The sequence below is a fragment of the Battus philenor genome, unplaced genomic scaffold, assembly GCF_028537555.1.
Source record: "Battus philenor isolate CCGP_79_NKW_IND1 unplaced genomic scaffold, ilBatPhil1.0.hap1 SCAF_13, whole genome shotgun sequence".
Lineage (NCBI taxonomy): Eukaryota > Metazoa > Arthropoda > Insecta > Lepidoptera > Papilionidae > Battus > Battus philenor.
The window spans coordinates 3,847,467-3,871,078 of record NW_027181675.1 but is presented as its reverse complement, the minus strand read 5'-3'; the positions used below and the strand labels follow the sequence as shown (position 1 = coordinate 3,871,078).

The window sequence follows — 23,612 nt, the reverse complement described above, 5'->3', positions numbered from 1 at the left end:
TATATATTATTAAACTTGATGATCCGGCAAACGTTGGTTTTCCATATAAGCTATTTCTAGGATATATATAGTAAAACTAAATTGTTGCAAGCGTGTAAAAATATGGTATATGAGTCGTAAAGACAGAGAGCGTTGTGACAACATTAAACATTTTTTATATTTATTATAATATATACCTTAAAATTCTATAAATCGTTTATAACAACAATAAAACTAAAAAAACATTACAATGCTTTACACAACATTTTGTTCATTTTCATTTTTGGTAATATTATGAATTGTAAATATTATTATACAATAAATACATTTAAAATTATATTAATAAAACCAGAATTATGTAATGGAGGTATTGGATTAATATGTAGTTGTAGCCTGAATTTATTTGCAAAACCGCGAATAATATTATTCAATAAAATCATGTATATAGTGTGTACGTGATAAGTGACTTTATCGACCTCCAAGAGTAGAAAATTATGTAAGTACTAATATTACTAATAAAATTTAGGGGTTGATAGAAGAAGGGTCAAAATTTAGGCATGTATGTATTTTTAATCCCGAATCAAATAAAAATAAAAATGGAATTTTTTTGTGGAAATATTAATAAAAATTGAAATATAGTTTATGTTGGTTCTCAGACGTACTGAATACACATATATAAATTTCATAAAAATCAGTCTAGCCGTTTCAGAGGAGTATGGCAACTAACACTGTGATAGGAGATTTTTTTATATATATAAATAAATAGATAATCTTTACGTATGTACTAATGAAAGGTGCACCCCTAATCAGAAGGCAGAGATTCGCTCGCTCGCTCTTTGACTATTCCCTTCTCACAATCCTGGCATGAAGCAGCAGTTAGTTGAGTTATGCCTTTCGCGAGGAGTGGTTGTGTCGCTCGTTCGTAGCGTTATTAACGCGTGTTCATTTATTTATATTTTCATAGACCTTTACATACAAATAAATTTTTATTGTGTATCAAAACTGTTACATAGAAGTTCAGTTATAGTTAGTTCATATAGAAATAAGTGAAGACTTAGTGGTGATGACTGATGATGAATTAAGTGATGGAGGATTAGAACATATTAAATTTAAGTTTTAGTTATTGTTAGTTTTTTTGTAATTGACATAATGGCGGTGCTTAATTTTAGCTTGTGCATGGTGCTTATGTTTTACCAGTTTTCTGCGGCATATAGTGACGAGACATCCTCGGAATCTGCTGATTTTGGTTTAACCGGTAAGTAATGAAATGTTTACAAAAGAGCGTATGCCATTAGCATTCTTAAAAGTTTTGTTTAAGTAAAATGAGATGCCTGTACCGGTTTTGTAAATTTGTTTATGATAATAGCTTTTTGGTATTATTTAATGTTAAAACTAATATCAGCAATCTTCACTTCATTTTGGTATATAAACATCCATTGACGTATTGGAGTAAAATCGTTTGCTTAGATAACACTTTAGTGTTTGATCCTTTATTACGAAAATGCCTTAATATATTTACAAATTATTATTCAAATTGTTTGAACTGTAAAGTAAACAATGCATTACTCAATTATAACTATCATCAATTTTAAGGTTATATCTTTACTTATAAAGCTATTTGGCACTTATTACATAAAATTGATTAATTAAAAACACGTTTAATGAGTTATGGTAAATAATAACGTGTTATATAAAAATTTGGCCGATTTAGATAAGCTTGTCTGAATAAATTCGTCGGTTCGGTTACATATAAGATCAAAGTTTATCACAGCACTAACTCCGTCGTGATTTTTTAACATTTTTAATGTTGATATCAAAGCAATATTACAATTCGTTGATATGTTTAGGTCAAAGAGCGAAGATTAAAGTTTTATTTTTTTCGTTTATTGCGTTTATGATTATATCTAAATGAAATGTGAATGTGAAAGCTTGTTTTTTAGAAATGAACACTTAGTTTATAACACTGAGATTTAGACAGTGATGTCAAAAACTTTTTGAAATCGTCCCAATATATAAAAGTACACAAAATATACGAAGATCATCTTGCTGGAGATTATCAAGAATGAGATTAAAGCCGCCTTTTTCTGACTCCATAGAAATTCGTTAGTTTCGTATCCCGGTTTGTGTTTTTTTGTATCAAACTTTAATATTTTGTATTTGAATTTATCGCAGAACGACAAAGATTGAATTTGTTTTAATATCATAAATAAAATAACATTATTATCTATATCATTTACCGTTAGAGACTAAGATATTGTTTTCAAAAAGTCATTTAATCTCTGTAGTTTATTATATATCAATAATTTTAAAGCAGGCTGTGGTAGTATATTTTCTCTTTAAATAATATGTAATATAAAGAATATGATATTTACGTGTATTGCTTTATATAAGAGGCCAAGACCAAGTAATGAAATTATAAACAAACACATAACCTAATCTATATTACTTTTACGTAATTTTTTTGGTTTTTACAATGCAAACTTAGATACATGCAAATGGCCAGACAAAACGGTACGAGTATCGATCGATTCGATGACGTCATGCCCCAATCCATCGCTTATCGGATCTGATATTCGATTGGCGCCACATATATCGACGCCGATCTTTGATGCTCGTTATGCGACAAACGCGCGTCTTGCTCAGGTCGCGTGTCTTACATTGACACGTATTTATTGTTCAATTGATTTTTGATTAAACAAACTACGCAATGTACTATACATAATTGTATACATTCTTTTCACATACAATAAATAACGATATGAAGTATATATAAAATAGTATTATATATTAGTTTAATAAGTATAAATATTTAAGTATGGAGGAGCCCCACTGCAAAGTATGCCTTGCCTCCCCTAAAGATATATCATAATCCCTACCCTATTAGAGTATACCATAATCGCCGATTATGCGCGTATTATGATACGCAGAGGATGCTGTTACCCATTCTCTGAAAACTTGTCTGTGAGCAGAAGCAATCCTATGTAAATAATACATAAAGTGTGAATTATATAAGATTGTATCCCGGAAATCGAATCCGCTACCTACCGATAATTATTTACATTATTGATATAATAATGTATACATCAAAATTTGTTTAATGTCAATTTAAAAAAAATAGCTTGTTTTTCTGGATTGATTTTAACAAATCAGCATTGCGGCATGGGAGGGTCGTACCTATCCAATTATAATAATAAAATAATTGACGATTCAAGTGCATGTAAATGCTTCAATAAAGATATTTTGACTTTTGTACGAATTTGTACTTTGTTTTCCCATGTAATACACTATAAAAGATAATTTTAAACCTATAACCAATCGGCCTGTATATATATATACTTATATAGCCCCGTTTTTGGTACATCTTATTTCTACTAAATTTTAGATAGTGCTTTTATTAGAAGTTTAATAATTTTTTCATGCTTTTTGTTTTCATTTTTCGTACTTCACATATTTAATTGTACATCATCTTTATCACAATATCTGTCATTCGTATGAATGTAAATTCTATTCAGGCATTGCCATTAATCCCTTATTATTCTCAAGGCACACCCTATATACTAAATGATATCGAGAATATTGAAACTAAGCTATATTATTCTCCGTAAAATAGTTGTACGTGGCCATATGTACCCGGCGAATATTAACACCGCCCGAAAAAAATTCAGTGTGTAACTAAAATAATGTGCTAAAAATATATAAAATTTATAAGCAAAGCAGAAGGCGAAAGCTAGTGTATAATTCATGAACATGTGCGCGACATGCGGCGAAGTGCCCGGCGCCAGTGACGTCACAGTACACCCCTGCCGCCTGCCCAACCACCGAACTATGATAGATTGCGTATTACTCAGCGATGCCATCGATACAAGCTCTGCTCTTGTCTTACGTCTAGACTGTACTATATGTTCTGTTAATCGCATTAAAAGATTTAAAATGATTCATTACATAAACTGATAACTCTATTAATTACTATCTATTATATTTACATTTTTTAATATTTGTTTTACATAATCCTTTGAATGTTTATCTGTATTTAAACTTTTGTAGCGGCCACAAGATATTTTTGTTTCGTTAGTATGTATACTTTTATCTATACAGGTGATTGGTTAAATGCATTGTGCATTCGAGAAACATTATGACAATTTATTCTAGGAACTAGCACTGTCTTATTATTGTTCGTTTTTTATAAATCTTTCATGGTACATTCTTTTATATACAAGAGGTTTAGTTATATGTATTATAAATTTCAATATATAAATGTATAGCTGGTTGGCAGTTAATTAATGAACCGTACAAGCTTTCCAATCAATGATTACAGAAATAATAAGAAGTAAAGTTTAGTTAAGTAGAAAGACGCGGTTTTAAAGACCAGGATTGCTACATATTAAAAATAATTATTATTTACTTTCTCGGTCATCAATAAAAATAATTAGGATAAATTATTTTAGAGCGATCAGTTTTAAAAAAACTTTAAATCTTTTTGCTAATAAATGAGCTATACATTCATCCTTAAAGCTTTGACACAAATAACCAATCACCCTGTATTAAGACAAATATATTAAAGTTATATCAGTTCTCTTGTAAAATAAGTGTACGTGGCCATACGTAAGCATCATGCCGGCGACTGTTAACACCGCCCGACAAAAGTGCGTATTTTCCGGTTTTCGGGGCGCCATAGCTAGTAAATATTCCGGAATCGAATGACGTCATCTTCATGCTCCAGGTGACAATAATTACTTACTAATAACATTGTTTGTAATGAATTCTGTACTTTGACAGATGCGCATAATAGCAAATCCATATCACTATATGCTATATGGGAGAATTATTTAGAAGTGATCACTCTGCTGTACAGATAGCGATTCGGTAATTAAATTAATATGTAGCGACCTGAACCTAGGATACCTCAATATCGAGTGTTGCCACTTAAAATGAGGCCTTGGTCTTTTAGGCTATGTGCCTTCAAGAACGCGGTATTTGTAAATGCCAATAAGGCAACAATTAGCTTCCGACGATTCGACGACGAAAGATTCGCAGATAGATGTAACGTGAGGCCGAGCTACTAAGTAGACCGACGAAAGTCACGCTAGGCCACTGGATGCCAGCAGCGCAAGACGTTTAGACGAGACCTATGCTTTGCAAAGGCCGTCTCTCGGCTAATATGATTTTAACAAAGACCTTTTGGCAAAAAATTACAGTTTAGCGCCATCATAGATCACTGACAATAGATCGGTAACGGATTAGTAATGTTTCTGTATCTCGAAAAATAAATTATTGCTTTCCCTTGCTCGATGCATATATTTATTTAGATATACATCCTTTTTAGATTAATGATGTGCTGATGACGAAGAAAAACAATTGCGGAAATGAATTCGGAACTTCAGCAAAATAGTGTACTGCAATATAATTGCAATAATAGATAAATAAGAAGCAATTATTAATGCTTGTCATGTTGTTTAATTTCATGACCTACAATGGAAATTATTCTATACTACAATACTACACTATGTGACGTTTTGTCAGTCGTGCGACAGAGATGACGCTCTACGAAGCAGAAATTAGCCGATTGTCTCTTTCCAAAGGACGATGTGCAATATTTATCGCCGGGTACAGTACATTAATATTTGGATGATGTTCAGCATTACAAAGTTTAGTGGCTACAAATTCAACTTTGATAAAATATTAACGGCTTTAATATTTAACACCAGCCGTGCCAACGGAGTTCCCGCCGCCGGCATTAGACAGCTGCAAGCCTTTAGACCTTAGCATCAATTAATCTCCGCGCATGTTTAAACACATTTCGTAACCGTCTCCACATTCACACGGTCACAGATTCGATGGCAATTAATTTGATATACGTTTACGCAATGCAATATAACGTTAAATAATAAAATAGGCAATTTAACGGAAAACCGGAATCGAACGCAACGGGATCCACTTTCACCGGTTTTTTTTTAACAATTGCTTCCCTACGTAGTTCTTGGGTTTTTAATTGTATTTGTTTAACACGTTGACGATTTTACAATCGAATAGAAAATGTTTACTGCCTTGTTTATAGCACCTCGGATAAAATATTAAATGCCGTTCTTTTATTTTTCAATTACATTCATTTTTATACCAATTATATTGACAGCAATGATAATAGAAAATGACTTCATCATTTTTATGTTCGAGATCCGTATAACATAATATTTAAATAAATAGAAATTGTATTTGAAGACTATAAAATAGAATATTTTGAAGTTCTCACTCTTACTATTATCTCTCTCAACTACGACATTAAGACACTTTTTTATCAAGTGATATTACATTTACATTAAATATAAAGAGGATTCCATAATAAAGTTCACCCAAGCTATTTATTTATATGATACTGATGAACTTTAATGACATAAACAATCTTTGTATGTTTTAACGTTCACAATTCAAAAACATTCCATACAATTAATATGCTGAATTAGTATTGCAATTTAGAATTCGTCTTGCCATCGATTCGATTATTATGCGATGGAATTTTAAAAATGGCGGCAAAAACTTGACGTGATAGATTTACGACCGATCCCGCTACAACTAGCAATTTACTCTTTTTTTTTATCCGTTCGGAATGCTATGCTGATTTAAAAAAGTTTATAACTATTAATTGTGAAAGTTTACCGGTTAGATAAAAGATGAAAAATAATAAAAACCAACATTTTTTTTAAACTTTCAAATTCTTGCATGCATTTTTACGTATAAGTTGAAATCACTTTTTGTGCCAGAAGCGCCTTTTATATGTCTACCAGGAATTTATTAAGTGTGTGTACTTATAACACCATCATCATAAGGTCGCAAGGAAGTCCACAACTGGACTTAAGCCTCCCGTTTATATTCCCGATGGGACCAACGTAGCCTGCATTTTGCGTCTTTTATTCTAAACAAGATCGTCTATTCACCATCTGTTTGGGCGTCACACACTTCGCATGCAGGTTTGTGGGCGTCCTACATTGCTCATGCAGGTTCGTAGGCATCCTACACTGCGCATGGTGATTCCTGGTCTCTACTCCAGAACCTCAAGGTCCTCGTGGCCATCTGTTCTGCTCGTAATGTGACTTTCCCACTGACACTTGCCAAACCTCAGAGCTATGTCAGTTCGTTTACGTTTCCCCCATTTCCTATGCGATTTCGTAGAGAAATCCCGAGCATAGCTCTCTCCTTGGTTCGTTCAACTACTGTGAGTTTGCCAACGAAACCCAGAATGGAAGACCACGTTTCAATTCAATATAACATATGTAAACGACGAAACAAGTATGATAATATAAAAAAAAAGTTAACGAGCATTTACTGTAATGGGGAACGGTAAAGACATTAAAAGCGTAGTCGCACGACATTCGGGGCCACTAATCTTTTACAAAAAGAATTGAAGGGTGTCTCCGTTAAATACTTGTCTGGCGCCAAAATTGTAGACGGCGCCATCCTGCGGTGCGCGCCAGTTTATACGACTTTCACCTTTATTAATTTACGTCAAGGTATATATTACCGTGTTATCTATTTGAGTAGGGTAAGTAAGGGGATATCCAACAATCATACCATTATGTTGCGATTCGTTATAAAAGAGGGGAACTGGATTGCTGCTAGATATAACCACCTGCTTAATGAAACGCATTTGGTCATGCAGTGGATTCTACACGTGCTCACGCGTATGTTTCCAAAGAAGAATTTTTCGTAATTCAGAACCGTTTTTCCATTGTGAGAAGACAATTGTGTTATATTCACACAAGTTAATTTTATGACACCGTTTAAAAAGAAATTTGACGCGTTGCCTGCGCATGGCGGTGCATGTTTCAAAATCCACACGTACCCTCATTCTCATGTTGGAATTCAAAGTCGACGTTCAGTTATCGCTATTACAAATTACGTGCAATTTACATAAACAACCGTCATTCCGCAATTAGATATGAAATTGTTTTTTTTTTGCTTTCGTTAATGTACATTTATGACCAGAAAACGCAGTATTTTTTTTTTAATTTTAAATGGACTTAGTTATACTGATTTAAAAACTGCTTCTTTTCTTTTTTTTTCTCAGCTCCTCTCTCATTTTCAACAGTTTAACATAGAGTATACATAACCGGCTAGTGCGTGATTTGATTTACTGCTCTTGTACCAATTGGTAATAAAAAATTGTTATAAGAGTAGTAAATAGTAGCTTTACGTTTGAGGGATTTTTAGGTACCTCTGCATTTTAAAATCTTATCATACATGTGTGTAATCAATTAATATTTCAATTGGCATTACTACCAATGCTTAGAAGCTGAATAAATTATATACATAAACATTAAAAGTGCAGTAATTTACGAACAAAATTAGTATAAACTCCGTTGCCTGTGTCAATAGAAATGTATACTTAGAAGAAAGCAAAGATGTGTTTGTATAAATCACAAAAACATTAAAATGCCACTAAAAATGGTGGCGGTACAGCGTTGTAAGTGCGAACGCAATCAGTTCGCAACCGCGCAATACATTTAGTTCGAGCATTCCCTCTACGAAAATAGTGCATTGTTCGAACTCCCGACGCGCGATTGATAATCTATTTTTATAAATTACATGTACCAACACGTTCGTTGCGCGCCGGTGCGTCATCGCGAACAAAGAGTAGTTTCTAGAAAACATACTGTGCTGAACGCTTTCCGCGAATCATCTAACAGCGGCGAAATCTCTCGGCCTATTCGCAGCATCTTATCACGCACGCATTTAATGCAGCGTTTTCAGAATTACTAAAGCAAAGGATACAATTACTTGATGAGATCCAGTAATAAATGCTTCTATGATAGTAAAAAATGATCCTTGTTGTTGGCTTCACAGGGTTTGTAGTGATATAGCCCAGAAGGCGCTTTGCCCAGTTCTCTATATAATTACGTCGAGTGCTGTTCCTAGGATCTCTATTCGACCCACTATTTTATTTACTATTTCTGACTGGGTTACAGACACAAGACCTCTTTGTAGTAACTAGGTTCGAAGGCCCCCTCAGGAGCCCTAGCTCATACCCTAACGTCTGGATATGGAAGCTAAAATAGCTGTTGAAGTCGCTCGAAGTCTCGAAAGTTCAAAAGTTAGGTAGGTCTTTAGTCTTTCGAGACCTCTGCTGTCGATTTCGATTTGGATGCCCGATATGACCGACCTTTGACCACCTAGCAACTAAGAACTCAAAGCCTCCTTTTACTTCACGGTTTTAATTAAAGTCAGATAAAATTTAGATAGATTTAGGCGGCTACAGACTAAAAAAATATTTACTTGTACTCATGAAAGTCGTTAGCAAGAACAACGTCTAGAGATTGGTTTCGATAACTTTTTAGGCCCTCTGCTTTAATATGACTTTCAAATGAGCCTATGGTACACAAGGGCGATAATTATCTACACGTACTTTATGGAAATTAGTTTTTGAATAATGATACAATGCATATCGCTTGCTTGCATTCTAAATATTTGAAAAATATTCGAAATATAAAAATTTTAAATGTTTTTTTTTTCTTTATTATCGTTGGCAGTATCACGTAATTTATCGTTTTTACAAATCTTCACGTGTAACGTTTTATCTAGGTTCATAATGATGTTACAAAAAAAATTCTGAAAATTTTTTTTTAAAAAAGCATAGCTAGTGTTTTAATTAATTTTCACGCGCAAACAACCGTGAAGCTCGCATTCTTCACAGCGTACTGCTGTTAACCTGCTAAAACTGATTCGTGCGTAAATATCTATTAATATTACACATCACTTTAGTACAATGAAATATAACTTTTTAGTAAAATAACATGGTTAGCGTTGGTTGGTAGCGTGGTGATTGGTTATAGAAGTAAAAGCTTAAAAAACGAGAATTTATAGTTCATTTGTCACCAAATAGATATAGAGCTTTTACAACTATTTTCAGTCACTACGTATAAAGTGATCACTCTAAAATAAATTGCATTAATTTATCTTTTCTTTTCTTCTTTCTGTCAGTACAAAGTCTTCAGAAACAAAGAGTATGTAATAATTAATTTTAATATTTAATAATAAGAATTTTCAAAACGCTTCTTCTTGCTACATAATCATTACACTCGTATAATTATCATCTTTTCAGTTCAATAAAGGCCTCCGCCATAGATTTCCAACAGAAGAGGAAGAAGAGGCCTGCATCCATCGTCTTCCGACGACCGACTAACACAACTTTTCGCAAAGTCGTTCTTTTAGGTAGGGACAAAACAGTTGCATTGGTGTACCACACATTAGTTGAAAGCGAATTAGCTAATTGGCTGTGTTTATAACATTTAGAAGTAATTACATTTTTTTATTTCGATGGAACATTACACTAACAAAAGCATTGCACAATGGTAATTTCAGCGTAAGTTGATACGTGTAAAACGGGGGCTTGTTACGCGACAGTTGCACCTAACTTCCGGTGTTTGGCGGAAGCGTGGCGCCGGCGCTGCGGTTTTGGTGTCATTCGAGCGCAGACCGTCACATAATGTAGACGTAACGCTTCGCTGCCGATGTAATTAACTATTTGAATACTCATTGTATAGTCAACATGTCATTTAGACAATAAAAATGTATTTATGTACTCAACTTTTCAACCGTGACTTTGTTTTTTTTAATCGTAATTAAACAAGGATTCGAAAGAGTAAAATTTGACAATTATCTTCATTGTTAAAGCTCGCACCCTTCCTGGAAGGGCTTAGGCGAGAATTTGACAAGTTGCTTCCATAGGTCTCTTTGACTTGCCTTTCTGAGCATTACCGACACTCTTAAGGCCGTCACCACTTGCACAGAGTCAGCCCATGTGATCGATGATCGCCTTCTCTTATACTACACTTTAACGTCATGTTAGAAATACGATGGCTGAAACCGCATAGTTGTTAGGGAGTATTAATATATCAATTTCGTTATGTTATATGATATGGGAAATTTGGTTTGTAACACCTTTTGTCGAACACCAAATATCATTTTGTTCTTGTTTTATTTTGTCTTGTTCTTGTTCAAATATATGTATAATTAATATATGAATATCAAACATACATATAAAGGCTACACTGTAAAAAACACAGAAAAAAACTATTCATAAATAGGGTTTTCGATTGTGAATAGTTCAGACATTAGATGTAAAATAAAGTTCGAGCCCAGAACCTTGCAAATATTCAATCTGTCCTGTCACGCAGTTGCCGCACTGCACTTGCTAAGCAGCTCATATATATGCGACATGCGGTGTCTCTCGTCGAAGGTGACTTTGACACTTTGATGCTAAGCAGGTCTACGTTGCTTCGCGACATGGTACTTGGGCGAAGTGTTTGGCACGGCTACAAAACTAAAAAGATCGTTATAACAACAAATACAGTTTATTTTACACTTAATCGAGAGATATACAGGATAATTGGTTACAAATGTGAAGGCTTTAAATGGGAATGTATAACACATTTGCTCAATCAATGATTTTATAAATAATAAATAATGTAATGATAATTTAATATAAATTGTTTTCATAATTCAGATTACTACATATCTGTCTTTGTACTACTAGAAGTTATTGACCTATTTTATTCAAATAGAAAAAAATTATGTTTCATAAATATTACGTAAATAGGTGTTAAAGTTTTTTGTTGATAAATACTATCACCTCTTTAAACCTTTACACCTATTTCCAATCATCCTGTAAAGATATTAGAAATATGTTTGGATTGAGAAAATTGCAGTTATTAAACCGGCACACAAAATATGATTTTGATTAAACTTATAACATTTTTTTGGAATCCCAAATAAATTTACTATTGGAACCTAAAGAGTTAGGAGTTACGTGCTCAATCATAAAGCTATGATATATATATTTTTATCCATACGAACATGCTTGTAGCATTGAAACGTATTAGATGCATTCCTGCAATGTTCGTTAAACAGAAATAAAACATTATATAGCATATTACCGTTGAAATATTTTATAAGATAACTAATTATTACGTATTTTATCTGCCAATAATTGCAAGTTTCAGTTAAGAATTCGTAAGTTTAAATAACGTTCCAGGTTAAATAACGTCCAATTTATAACGTTCCAGGGTTAACATACGTTTAGCCCGATAGCTTTAATGTTATTTTCCTTATATTTCTCTTAGATTCCTTGATAAATAATGGTCATTGAAAAACACAAGCGGGCACGGAGTAATGCGCAGTTATCAAGTCAGCGGGCATGTATACTTGCTCGCTGATTTATTTAAACTACATCGATGCGGTCCTTGGTTTTCAAATATCGATTGTAGAATAAGCAAACGATTAACATGTTTCGAATTTTAATCGATTTAGTTGGCATCGATTCTCTATTGTTCTGTTGCCAATGGTTCTTCGTGTTGACAAATTCTTCGCTCACAACAATCGTCCTATAGCATAGACCTGAAAACCCCTTAGTTGAACTATGTGTAATTTTTTTTCGTATTGATTTCAAAACAATACTTAAGAGATATAAACGGAGAATAAAAGAGTACAGTACTACATTTGGAGGTAGAACTATTTAGATCTGTATTTTCAACCTTCCATGTGCCCTACCTTAGCCTTTCTAAAGTTCTTACGCACCCCTTCAAAACATTTTATTATATTAAAGCGAAAGGGTAAAACTCGTGTCAAGTCCACTTTGGAATTTTCCCACTTAACGTTAGGTCCACGCCCCACAGGGGGGCAGTTTGATACAGAATCAGTGGGTAACACTGATTTCGACTCTCCTAAACTAAATAAAAATTACTGTCAAATATTGTTTATTAATTACTAATTTTTAGAAATTAATTTTCTGGAATAAGACAGACGAGGATAGAGGGCCATAAGTCTTCCAAACTGTCCTGTCCGTGATTTAAGATGGAGTCCGTATGATCAACAGTGGACATCCTTCAGTTGAAATGAATGCGCTATTTTCTATATCAACAGCTTTCAGGGTGACGTTGATTTATGGGACATGTATTTCCACGAAATGAGCTTTTCCTTAACAGCTTATATTGTATTCATATGTAAATGTTAGAGGCGGATTTAATACACGATCGATGCTTTATGCTAACTGATATTTATTCCAGTGATGTCGCAGTTATATGTGATTTATAGTTCTCAAACGATACTTCGTTCGCTTGCAAGGAAGTTGTGTTAAATTTGAAACGTTCGTGTCTTCGTGTGATGCCCCGGTTGCCTGACGTGGGTGGTCCGATGTCATGCTCGATTATTCGGCGCAATTGTACTTACTCCGCTTCGATTTTTATAATCTTCAATTCATTTCATTTTTTTCCTGGAATCATTATAAATGTTAAACACCTGGCGTTGTGAATTATATATCAAGCTTCGTGTACTTTATCTGCTCCTATTGCGTTTCAAGAAATAAATCTGTGATTCATATAGTGATGTTTCTTTTATTTTACAATAATTGCAAAAAACTTTTCAATTATACAGTTGTTATGAAACGTATAAGTCGAATAAGAAGAGTTCTATCGAAATTATTATTAGTGGGACCGGAAAGTAATGTCGTTTCTGTGCATGTCGATGTTTGATTGTCCAACGACCAAATAGCTTTACATAATTGTACGACTTTGTGTACTAGATAGCAAAAGGTTGTTGATAACGAAAGTGAATATATTGTTGATTAGAAATAAAAACTTATTAAAAATGTCATTGTGTGAATTTAACTTAAGAAAGCAACATTACTTTCCGGTTCCCCTAATATATATTTTGAATTGAAATCTATGGTCTTTATCACATGTAGAACATGAAACAGTAATGGAGTATCATAAAAGCATAGCTGAGATTCTCAATAAAAGGTTTCTATATTGTAATAGGTATTTGTATATGATTTTGAACAAAAACTTTTTTATTATAAATAAATGACTCATTAATATGTGGTTTCAGCTTGAATCGTTGATTTAAGACACTGGACAGTGCTATACGTCGTATAAAAATATTAATTTATTGAAAAGCGTGTTTCCCGATCGATGAAATTAATCTTTTAAATGGTCGCTCGTTCATACAATATTTTTTGTTCGTCCATATTAAAAACAGTATATAGGAATTAGAATTGATTGCACACATAAAACTTAAAATCCAAGGGACAAACAAGAGAGTGTGTTGTGCCAAAATAAAATAGATATTTTTGAGAAAATTATCGATATCTTTGTGCTTGGTTGTGATATTAAGCTGCGCAATGATTTTGAAAACTTTCACAAAATTCTAAGTTTAAAAAAGTAATTGATGGAATAAACGATGTTGCAAAGTAAGAGGCCTCTCTTACTTTGCAACATCGGGGTTGGTTGTGATGGTTTTTTTCAATAAAGTGTCTACTCTTTATATTGTTATTATAAATAAACCTAAGCTTACTAGTAACTTATCAAGATTTAAATTTAATAATATTTGATTGAACCACCCATTGGTAACTAAATAAATTGATAAATTATGAATTCATGGATTTAACTTTATAGGGGTTGGTTTTTACACCACACATGGTAAATTAAACAACAAAATAAATATAAAAGTTCTATGTTCAAGTTAAATGGGCCTTATAACAAATAGCTCCAAGACTTAAAAATATTATTACTTTATTATTTAACTTACTCTTATGAATATAAAATAATTGTTTGTTTTATTTTGGTTTAAAAAACAAAGATTGTCTTAAAAAAACACGAAATAGCGTGATTACGATCTAAATTAACAAATAATTTATAAAATTAGTCGCCGTGTGTTGATTTTCAAATGCAACAAGTAATACGTGGGTGTTTGTTTTATTTAGATTCTGGTTTGCTCGCATTTTGTCGCTCCCACGCTGTGGGTTTCGATGGTAATTATCTACGTATCGAGTCAAAGTTTAATTGTTACTACATAACACCTCCGGATACGTTGTTTTGTAAAACTAACTTGTAGATTAGAAAGCATTTCGGTTCAGGTTGATTGGTTATAGATGTAAGAGCTTTAAAAGGGTGTATACGTAATTTATTTGTTTTCAATTAATGTATGGTATTCCATATCCAAAAATCTCTGGTGTCCGAAATAAATACCTATTCCAATATTGGACATTTTATATTTTTTTAAATGTTGACAGCAATACAAATTTACGAAATATCGCAAAGATACTTCCTTTGCGACGATGATGTTTAGTACCAGAAATAGGATTTATAATAGTTCTTGGAAGGTTCTACTATGATAAGAGATTCATTAAATTTAATTTGGGACGTCAAAAAGTCGATTGTACAGCGACAGTACGTTTTTATTATTAAAGTCTTTTCATCAGACTTTACAGAGGCTGTTATCTAATGTTAGCTTAATATTTGTGAGTTGTTGATTTTGTATAAGTCCGTTTGCCAGTTGGCAAAAACCTCTTAAAAAATTTTCATTACTTTCTTTCTTCCTAATTATCTCTTTTTCTGCGGTAGGATGTTGATAGTATTCTTTATCGCACTGATTAGACTTTTTGGGGAGGGTAAAATTTTAATTTAAGTACATTTATGAATTTAAAAACAATTTTGTTTCGAAATTGTAAGTGAAAATAGTTTATTGGCGTCCGAAATACTTGCGAAGGACTATTACCGTAGTAAACCGGGTTATTACATGGTCCGCTGTATAAAAAACGTATTCGTGAAAGAAGTTTAACCTGTAAGAGGTCATATATAAACGGTTCCTGTCCGACTTGTCACGTACACGTGTGTTGTACTCGACGGCCATGTTAAGATCGACGGATGAATTAATATCCAACCCGGTTAACATTGTATAAATGTAATTAGTCATTATTATTGACAATTTAAATTAGCCTCGATGAGACCTTTTCACAAATAGTACATACAGGTTTTGGGAAATCGATTTTAAGTAGTGGTTAATTAATGCCAATGACCAAAAATATTTCGTTTTAATTTTATTTATAATCATCATTTAAGCCTAGGTTGGGCGTGCTTGTACATTTTGTACACTGTATACGAATTTTTATTTCGTTCGACCTAAAAACTACTCCTTTCGTATTTTTTCGACATTTATAAATCAGGTTCTTCAAATTGAAGTTTAATTTCTGCTTGCGTATATTTAATTATCATCATCATTATTTTTGTGGTAGAACCTCCACTGGTAGACATACGCTTCCCCCATATATTTCCATTAGGATCAGATGTTCCCAGCGCTCATATGTACTTACACTTCATTTTGCTATTTCGCTGGGCTTCGACGATTACTTTGGTTCGTTTTTATTTCGCAAAATTCTATGAATTAATCGTTTTTATAATTATTATAAGTAGCTATGAATACAACCTTCAAAATTAGATGTACAAAACTGGGAGTTGAAACTAATATTAATTTAAAAATTATAAACAAAACAGCATGTATTATTGTACCATTGTCTAGGTATAAAAATTAAAATTATTTTGAAAAAAAATTAGAAATGATAAATAATATTAAATAGTATAGATAACAAATAATTCATGATCGAACCTTTTCCATAATAAATCTCATATAATATTTGCGCGCCAACGATGCTATAGAACACAGCCCACATAATGTTTGTTTATCTGTGCTCCAGCTCCGAGCTGCGTTCGCCGCTTTAGACGCGAGGCGCCACTGGCTGGTTACAATCGCCACGTATAAAGTGGGACATTTTTTTATTTGTTTTATAATCTGTTGTTATTTTAAATGTCATTTTTAGTCATCTTTATTTATTAAGGAATTTGACTATTATAAACTAATGAGATGCAAATTGTTACAGTCTCTTTAGATGACTATACAAGTTTTTTTTTTAATGTTACACGATGCTTATTTTTTGATGCAAAAGCTTTGCATGGTTGAATGTATAAATCACCTCATACTTTTAATTAATGTATACCTTATCCCATAATTTTTTTTTTTCAAAAAATATGCGTTATAAGAAACGTTTTCATAATTCTCATAACTACATAATAAAATTATTAATTGTTTGCTATCTGTCCCTGCAGACTTTGTGTTGCCAGATGTTAATGGCATTATACTCGTATAGAAAAAATTAATTAATGTAACATATTTTAGAGTGATCACTCTAAACAGAGTGATAGGGAATAGTTGTAAAAGCTTTAAAGCATACTGATAAGTGAGGTATAAATTCGTAGTTAATACTTTTACATCTTTAATCGCTATGTATGTTATTGGATTTAGCTTATGACACCAATAATTTTTTTTATTATATTTAATAACTTTAAATCCGCTTACAAATATGGCCACCGCAGCAACCGCGCAGTATATCGCCGTCTGCGATCCGCATTAATTATTCAACACTTAAACGCAACTGTTGCTTAAGAATTTTATTGCACTCCAAAATATTTTAAGGCGTTTTTACGAGCATAGTGCGGCTGCAGACAAGCGTCGTGCGCTATCGTTCTCTACAATGCGGCTGGTAACGCGACGAATGTGTTGCCTGACTATAATATTTTCAACACAAACTGCTAACAACGGATTGCCTTGGGAATTTAAAATATTAAGCGTTTAATCTTTGACGTTAATGTTTATTTTATGTTTAAAAAAACATAACGATTTTATCTTAACTGATTTGCATCTGTTCCGATATTCAATAATACTTCATCTATGTTACATATAAGAAATTTTCACCTATTAACTGCCTCATTACGATATCTCTGGACCTATTAGGCTTGAAATTTTACATAAAGATTCTTCGAAGTTCCATTCACAAGAGCGGGACACGCAGCCAATCTATTGCTCTCATAAATATAAAACTAGGATTGTTTTTGGCTAGGTAAAAATGACCAATAACGGATTTTATGAAACAACTCCTTCAAATGGTAGTGTGGACTTCGAGAGTTATAAGAGGGAGCTAATTTGTTATAAATCAAGAAATACATGTGTACTTTTAGACATATATTTGTAGCTATTTACTTAAAGATGGAAAACCGATAAACTACATTAAATACAGAAGAGAGACTTTTGAATATCTTATCGTTTTTTTTTATGTATAGTCTAAGTGAATAGCAACATTGTCATCACCATTTCATCCAGACCACCCAAAGCTGGGCCTAAGCCTAGCCTAAGCATACATTTCCATCAAGAACTGCTAGAAGTGGCCAACCTCCAGTCACTACTGTCGTCTTTGACAGGGTCGTCTTTCCATGTTGTGGGTAGACGTTCTTCCTTATATATTAATAACATAAACTTTTATTTCCAGAATTAGTAGGTATATTAAATTATTTTTCTTAAACATCCTCTTGTGTAAACATTAAGTTCCCGCAAGATCGGACACCCTCCATCCCTTAGCGTTAAGAGTGAAGGAGAATGTAATGAAAGCGAGAGAAAAAGGGAAGGATGTAAGGTTGTTCTGGGTGAAAGCGCACGCGGGGATGGAGGGGAATGAGAGGGCGGACCAGCTGGCCAAGGAAGCGGCCCTGAAGAGTAAAAGACGACCAGAGTACGAGAGATGCCCTGTTTCATTCGTCAAGCGGCAACTGAGACTTGAGTCGCTCGACGAATGGAACAGGAGGTATGTGGAAGGAACGACGGCTTCGGTAACGAGGATGTTTTTCCCGGACGCCGTCTCAGCCTACCGCGTGCTCCGCAGCATCGAGGTGGACGCGGTCTCGGCCCAGCTCTTCACGGGGCACGGGGGGTTCTCTGAGTACCTTCATAGGTTTAAGCTCAAGGAGGACCCCTCGTGCTTCTGTGAACCGGGCGTGGACCAGACCGTGATCCACCTTGTGGCCCGGTGTCCCGCATTCGGGGGACTCCGGTTCGGCTTCGAGTGCCGGTCTGGAATTCAAGTCAGGGAGGAGACAATACCCTCCCTGATTAGTGGCGAAAATAAAAAGACATTTTTATCCCTATGTCGAGAAATCGCAAAAAAAGCCATCGACAGAAACAAAACAAACATTGTGTAAAAAATATAAAACAAAATAAAAAGCTAGAAGAACAAAAATGTAAAATAATAGTATAAGATCAATGTTAAACAATGTTAAATAAAATTAAAATTATATATGTAAAAAGGAGAAAAAAGGGAAGAATGTCAGACGAATAGAGCGAATGAGAAAGAAAGACGAAATGTAACATGAAAGATAGACAAGACTGAAAGATTATGTGAAGAACGATAGAAGAGAAAGACAATAAAAATTCTGTGAAAAAATTATATTAAAAGATTAAGTCCCTGTCCCACTCAAGATAGGGGTACGAGAGGCCTCCAATAGCGGGGGTCATAAAAAAAAAAAACATTAAGTTCCAGAGGACATTAGAAACAATTTTTTCTGAATTTTTTAATTTTACTTTACTTTTACTAGAACTTGACTAATACTTGATTTGTTGACTACAACATAACAACATTAACGGTTTTTATTCATCTTACATAAGTATTTAATTGACCGGCACCTTTGAGTCGCGTTGCCCGCAACATCCGTATGTTAATTTGCGGACATACAGACGGACAAACGCCAATGCATACGGGTAGCCGTAACGTTGTGCGCATGCGAAATCAACTCGTATATGTTTTATTAATAAAATTAAAATTCAACAGAATCTTTTTTTTAATGAGTTGTATAAGTTATATAATAAAATATGTCATTACTATATATTTTATCTCTTTTGTTTTTAATGATAAAAATTAATTTTTTTGTCTAAAAATTGCATGTTAATTAAAAAAAATTATAGAAGATGTTATTTGTTGAAGTTTACAGCCAAATCTGAAATAAAAAATAGAAGTAAACGCCAGTCACCAATGTTTGGAATAATTTTATTTAGCTTGGAATAAATTAAGACATCAAATATTTATATAAATATATATCTTTATAATATATCGGAGATATAGCCTCGACTCTCGTATGATTAACTTTATTTCGGTGTTGTTAAAAAAACGCCTTAAGATTCAGGCGAGCAAGATAGTCACTACTAATAACCAAGTTACATACGTACGATCAATTTCATCAAAAAATTTTTCAAAAATCTTTTTTTATCAATTACGCGATTTCACGCATATTTTCGTAAAAATACTTAAAAAATATAGTTAATTTTAACAAAGCAAACTTCGGTTATAATAATTGTATAAGTAAATTTAGTTTTAACATGCAAAGGTAAAATTAAATCTCTAGGGGGACGAATAAAAAGTACACTCCAAAACAGCGCAGATGTTACGAAGCAATTGAAAGGAATCACTTAGCAGCGACCTGAAAACAGATGCAAGGCTCGATACTGGAACTTGTTAGGGGCCGACTAATTCACTAGTCACGGATCTATTTTTAGAAGTTTGATATTGCTCGCCCAACAGTTACTTCGCATGGACACATACGTTTTTCATTGAAACAATGGAGCAAATATTTATTCTTTTACATAGGATTTGCTAAGCACCTTTTTGAATTACAGAAAAAGCAATCGGTAGAAATAAAGTCAAAAATAAGTATAAGTGTAAACAATACAAAAGCAAATAATGCAAAATATATAAAAAAAGAAATGTAAAACTGAGGAATAAGGTAAGGAATGAATGATATCGAATGAAAGAGAAAGGCTGAAGAAATGTGGAAAGAAAGATAAAGTACAAAAGATTATAAGAATGCAAGAAGAGCGCGCAAATAAAAGTGATATGAAAAAATTATTAATAGAAATAAAACGACCCTGTCCTTCCCAAAGATAGGGGTACTAGAGACTCCTTTCATATTTATCAGTAACCAAAAAAAAAAACTCTTTTGAATGCTTACTATTTTTATATAATGAACATTTAAAAGTGTATTTATACATAGTATAATCTCAATTTTCAATTCTCAATATTCTACTGCCTGGTTCTGTATGTTGAATTCATCAAGAATAACCTGGCAAGTAACGAGATAATTGCTCTTTTATCGCCAATTTTAAAATAGTTTCATCACCATTTTTCAAAATTATACACATTATTGTGAATGTTGAGGATGTAATTAAAAATCCATTGTAATGTAACGTTAACATAACTATTTTATTAAATTCATCCCTTATTTCAAATTTATATAAAATATTTACATGTATACATATTATATATGTATGTATGTATATATATATGTATATGTACATAATATTGATATTTACTCAGAATCGTTGAAACTTCTAGTTAGCCTTAGAAGGCTTTTACAATCTCGTCAAACGAAGTGCTCGTGGTTCTTCAACCCGCTAGCTAACTTTCAGCTGATAGTCGCCCTTTGCGAGGCAAAACCCTCTCTCAAAGATCGCCACGATGATCGATTTAGTGCTCCTCGAATCCAGTGACTTAATTGCGTCGTAACTTTATTTCATCGTTATACATATACTTAGGATTGCCCTACCTTCGCTGCATCTACTGATTTGTTGACGCCGAAGAACCTTTCAGCCCCTACAGCCATTGCATAATTACACAGATTAATGTTTGAAGAATTCACACAATCTTATTGCCATTGCGAAAATCGAACCCGCGTCCTTCTACCGTCTTTACTCACTAGTTTGCTATTGCTTTGTGTCTAATATGTATTATACTTTTTTAATAATTCCTTGTTCATTGCTATTAGTCAGCGCAATAAATCACCTGCTGTTGTAGAATGTCGTTGACTGTTATGAACATAAATCCCCGATCACGACGCGGCTTCACTAATTAAAATGGCGATTAATTCCAATGTACGGGGCGTCGTTATGTATAAATCTTCGTTAAAAATAATTAATTCAAACATGCTGTTGATTGGAAAATTCTATCTTGCAAGTGTTTGTTTAAGTGGTGAGTATAGCTTTCTTTCGCGTCACATTACGTCCCAGTCGGACCAATATCTACTAAATGCAGAGTATTATTAAAATAAGAAACTGCAACCTCCTTCGATATTTTTTTAAAACTCTATTACATGAGCTGACAATGAAAGTTATTAATATGCCACAAATTATACTTATACTCAACTGTTTTAAAATAGTCATTTTAAGTATCTTCACATTATTGTATCGCAAGGCCATTTTGATGAGAGGCCATTGCTATGTTCTCAAATCTGAAGTATTCATCATCAGAAAAGATGGTAAACTTAAATATAATAAGAGATGTAAACCATCGTATGTTTAACTGAGCTGCAGCGATCTCAGCGGCCTCGCTACCCAGTAAAAAGTAGCATGTAGTGTCCGAATTTTCTCCGGAGGCAATCCACTTTCTCTACCTTAAAAGAGGTGGCCTATGCCTAACCTCTTTTAGGTTTAGAACTAGCCTAGGCACCTTCTGGGCCCTGCTCACGCAGTCTGTAAATGCCATTTGAGAAGCACTGTAAGACAAGTAAAAAAGTAAGTAGAATAAAGAATTTTTAAAAGTTATACCGCTATGTAACAATGGAATTTTGAAACAAATGCGTTCTTTAACTAAAGTCAATCTATAATACTTAATAGTGAAATTGTTTCGCGAAATTACATCGAAAGCTTTTAAAAGAACTCTCGGATTTTCTATTCATTAGATAAGGCCATCTTAATTGCACGAACGAAGCTCGGGGCGCCGTCCAGTGCCTTAAGCAGACTGTGTTCACGGGTCAGAAGCCAACGGCTTTGATAACATCAGCACCGAACAAAACAATGCGTACCTTGGGGACTCGTATGTTGAATTTATCCGATACCCAATGTTACTTGAATCGCTCATTCTTAGCCATTTCTACTCTTAATCGCATTTTATTAAACAAAATTCAAGTATTATAATTCTTCTAGATGCGTCGATATACGTTGTACTGCCAGAAGTAACTGGCGTCATATTCCGATAAAAGAAATTCTAATGATGAGCAATATGGAAAAGGCCACCATAGCTTGTTAAGCTATAGTTCTCCAGGGACAGGTTATTGAAAACAATATGTTTTGAATATAAGTCGTAAATTACAAAACTTCGCAGCATAATGCGCACACACTGATGATATAACCTCGAAAATAACGTTACTATAATTATAATAGCAAAGATGTTTTGTAAACAACGCCTGGCAAACGATAGACGCGTTCGCTTGTATATACTTGCGAAAAAGCAATAAATTTTCAATTAAAATAATTAAATCAATATTTCACATTGAAACGAAGCCAAAAACATCAAATCCGCTGAAAACGAAGAGGCTCCGCCATCTTGAATTTCAGAATTAAAAAGAATAACGGAAACATAGCGCAGATCACAATGTCTCAAGACGAGGGAATTGTGACTCATGTAGCGAAAGCATACTCGAGCTTTTCTGAGTCAGAATAATGTTATCTGACTTTTATAGCTTGCGAGCGTCTCTGTTGCTCCCCTAGTCTAGGGTGTCCATGGTTTTGTGATTGAAATTGGTCTTTCATTATTTAAGACAATATTACATTGTAACAATTTTAATTTAATAATGATATTGCTTGCTTATAACTATCAACACACAGAACGATGTCATCAATGTATACGCAAAGTATGTATTAACACTACCTGTGTTAGTGGAACATGCGTACAATTTTTATTTTGTATGTATATATCTCATCCGAGTCAATTATATTCTTTAAGACCTTTAACTGTAACAATAAACTGTAAAGAATGATAATTCTTATTATAAAAAAATTATATAAATTTATATATTTACAGAATTAAAATAAAAAATTGAAAATTGAAAATTTTGAGATGAAAAACAATCATACTTTTATTGCGTCATAACGATTCATCATTATCACTGCTACATCTGAACCTCCCCCATTAATCTGTAATATTAGAAATATACCTCTTT

At 33.3% G+C, this 23,612-nt stretch overlaps 1 protein-coding gene across 1 annotated transcript in view; it reads left to right on the top strand.

Annotated features, from left to right (window-relative positions):
* Positions 1-875: 875 nt before the first annotated feature.
* The window catches only part of LOC137933194 (BMP and activin membrane-bound inhibitor homolog), a 110,011-nt gene continuing 87,274 nt past the window's right edge, over positions 876-23,612 (top strand). Inside the window, exon 1 of the mRNA XM_068777032.1 lies at positions 876-1,234. Within this exon, the coding sequence (XP_068633133.1) occupies positions 1,129-1,234 (106 nt within the window). The 5' untranslated portion in view covers positions 876-1,128. The remainder of the gene's footprint in view (positions 1,235-23,612) is intronic.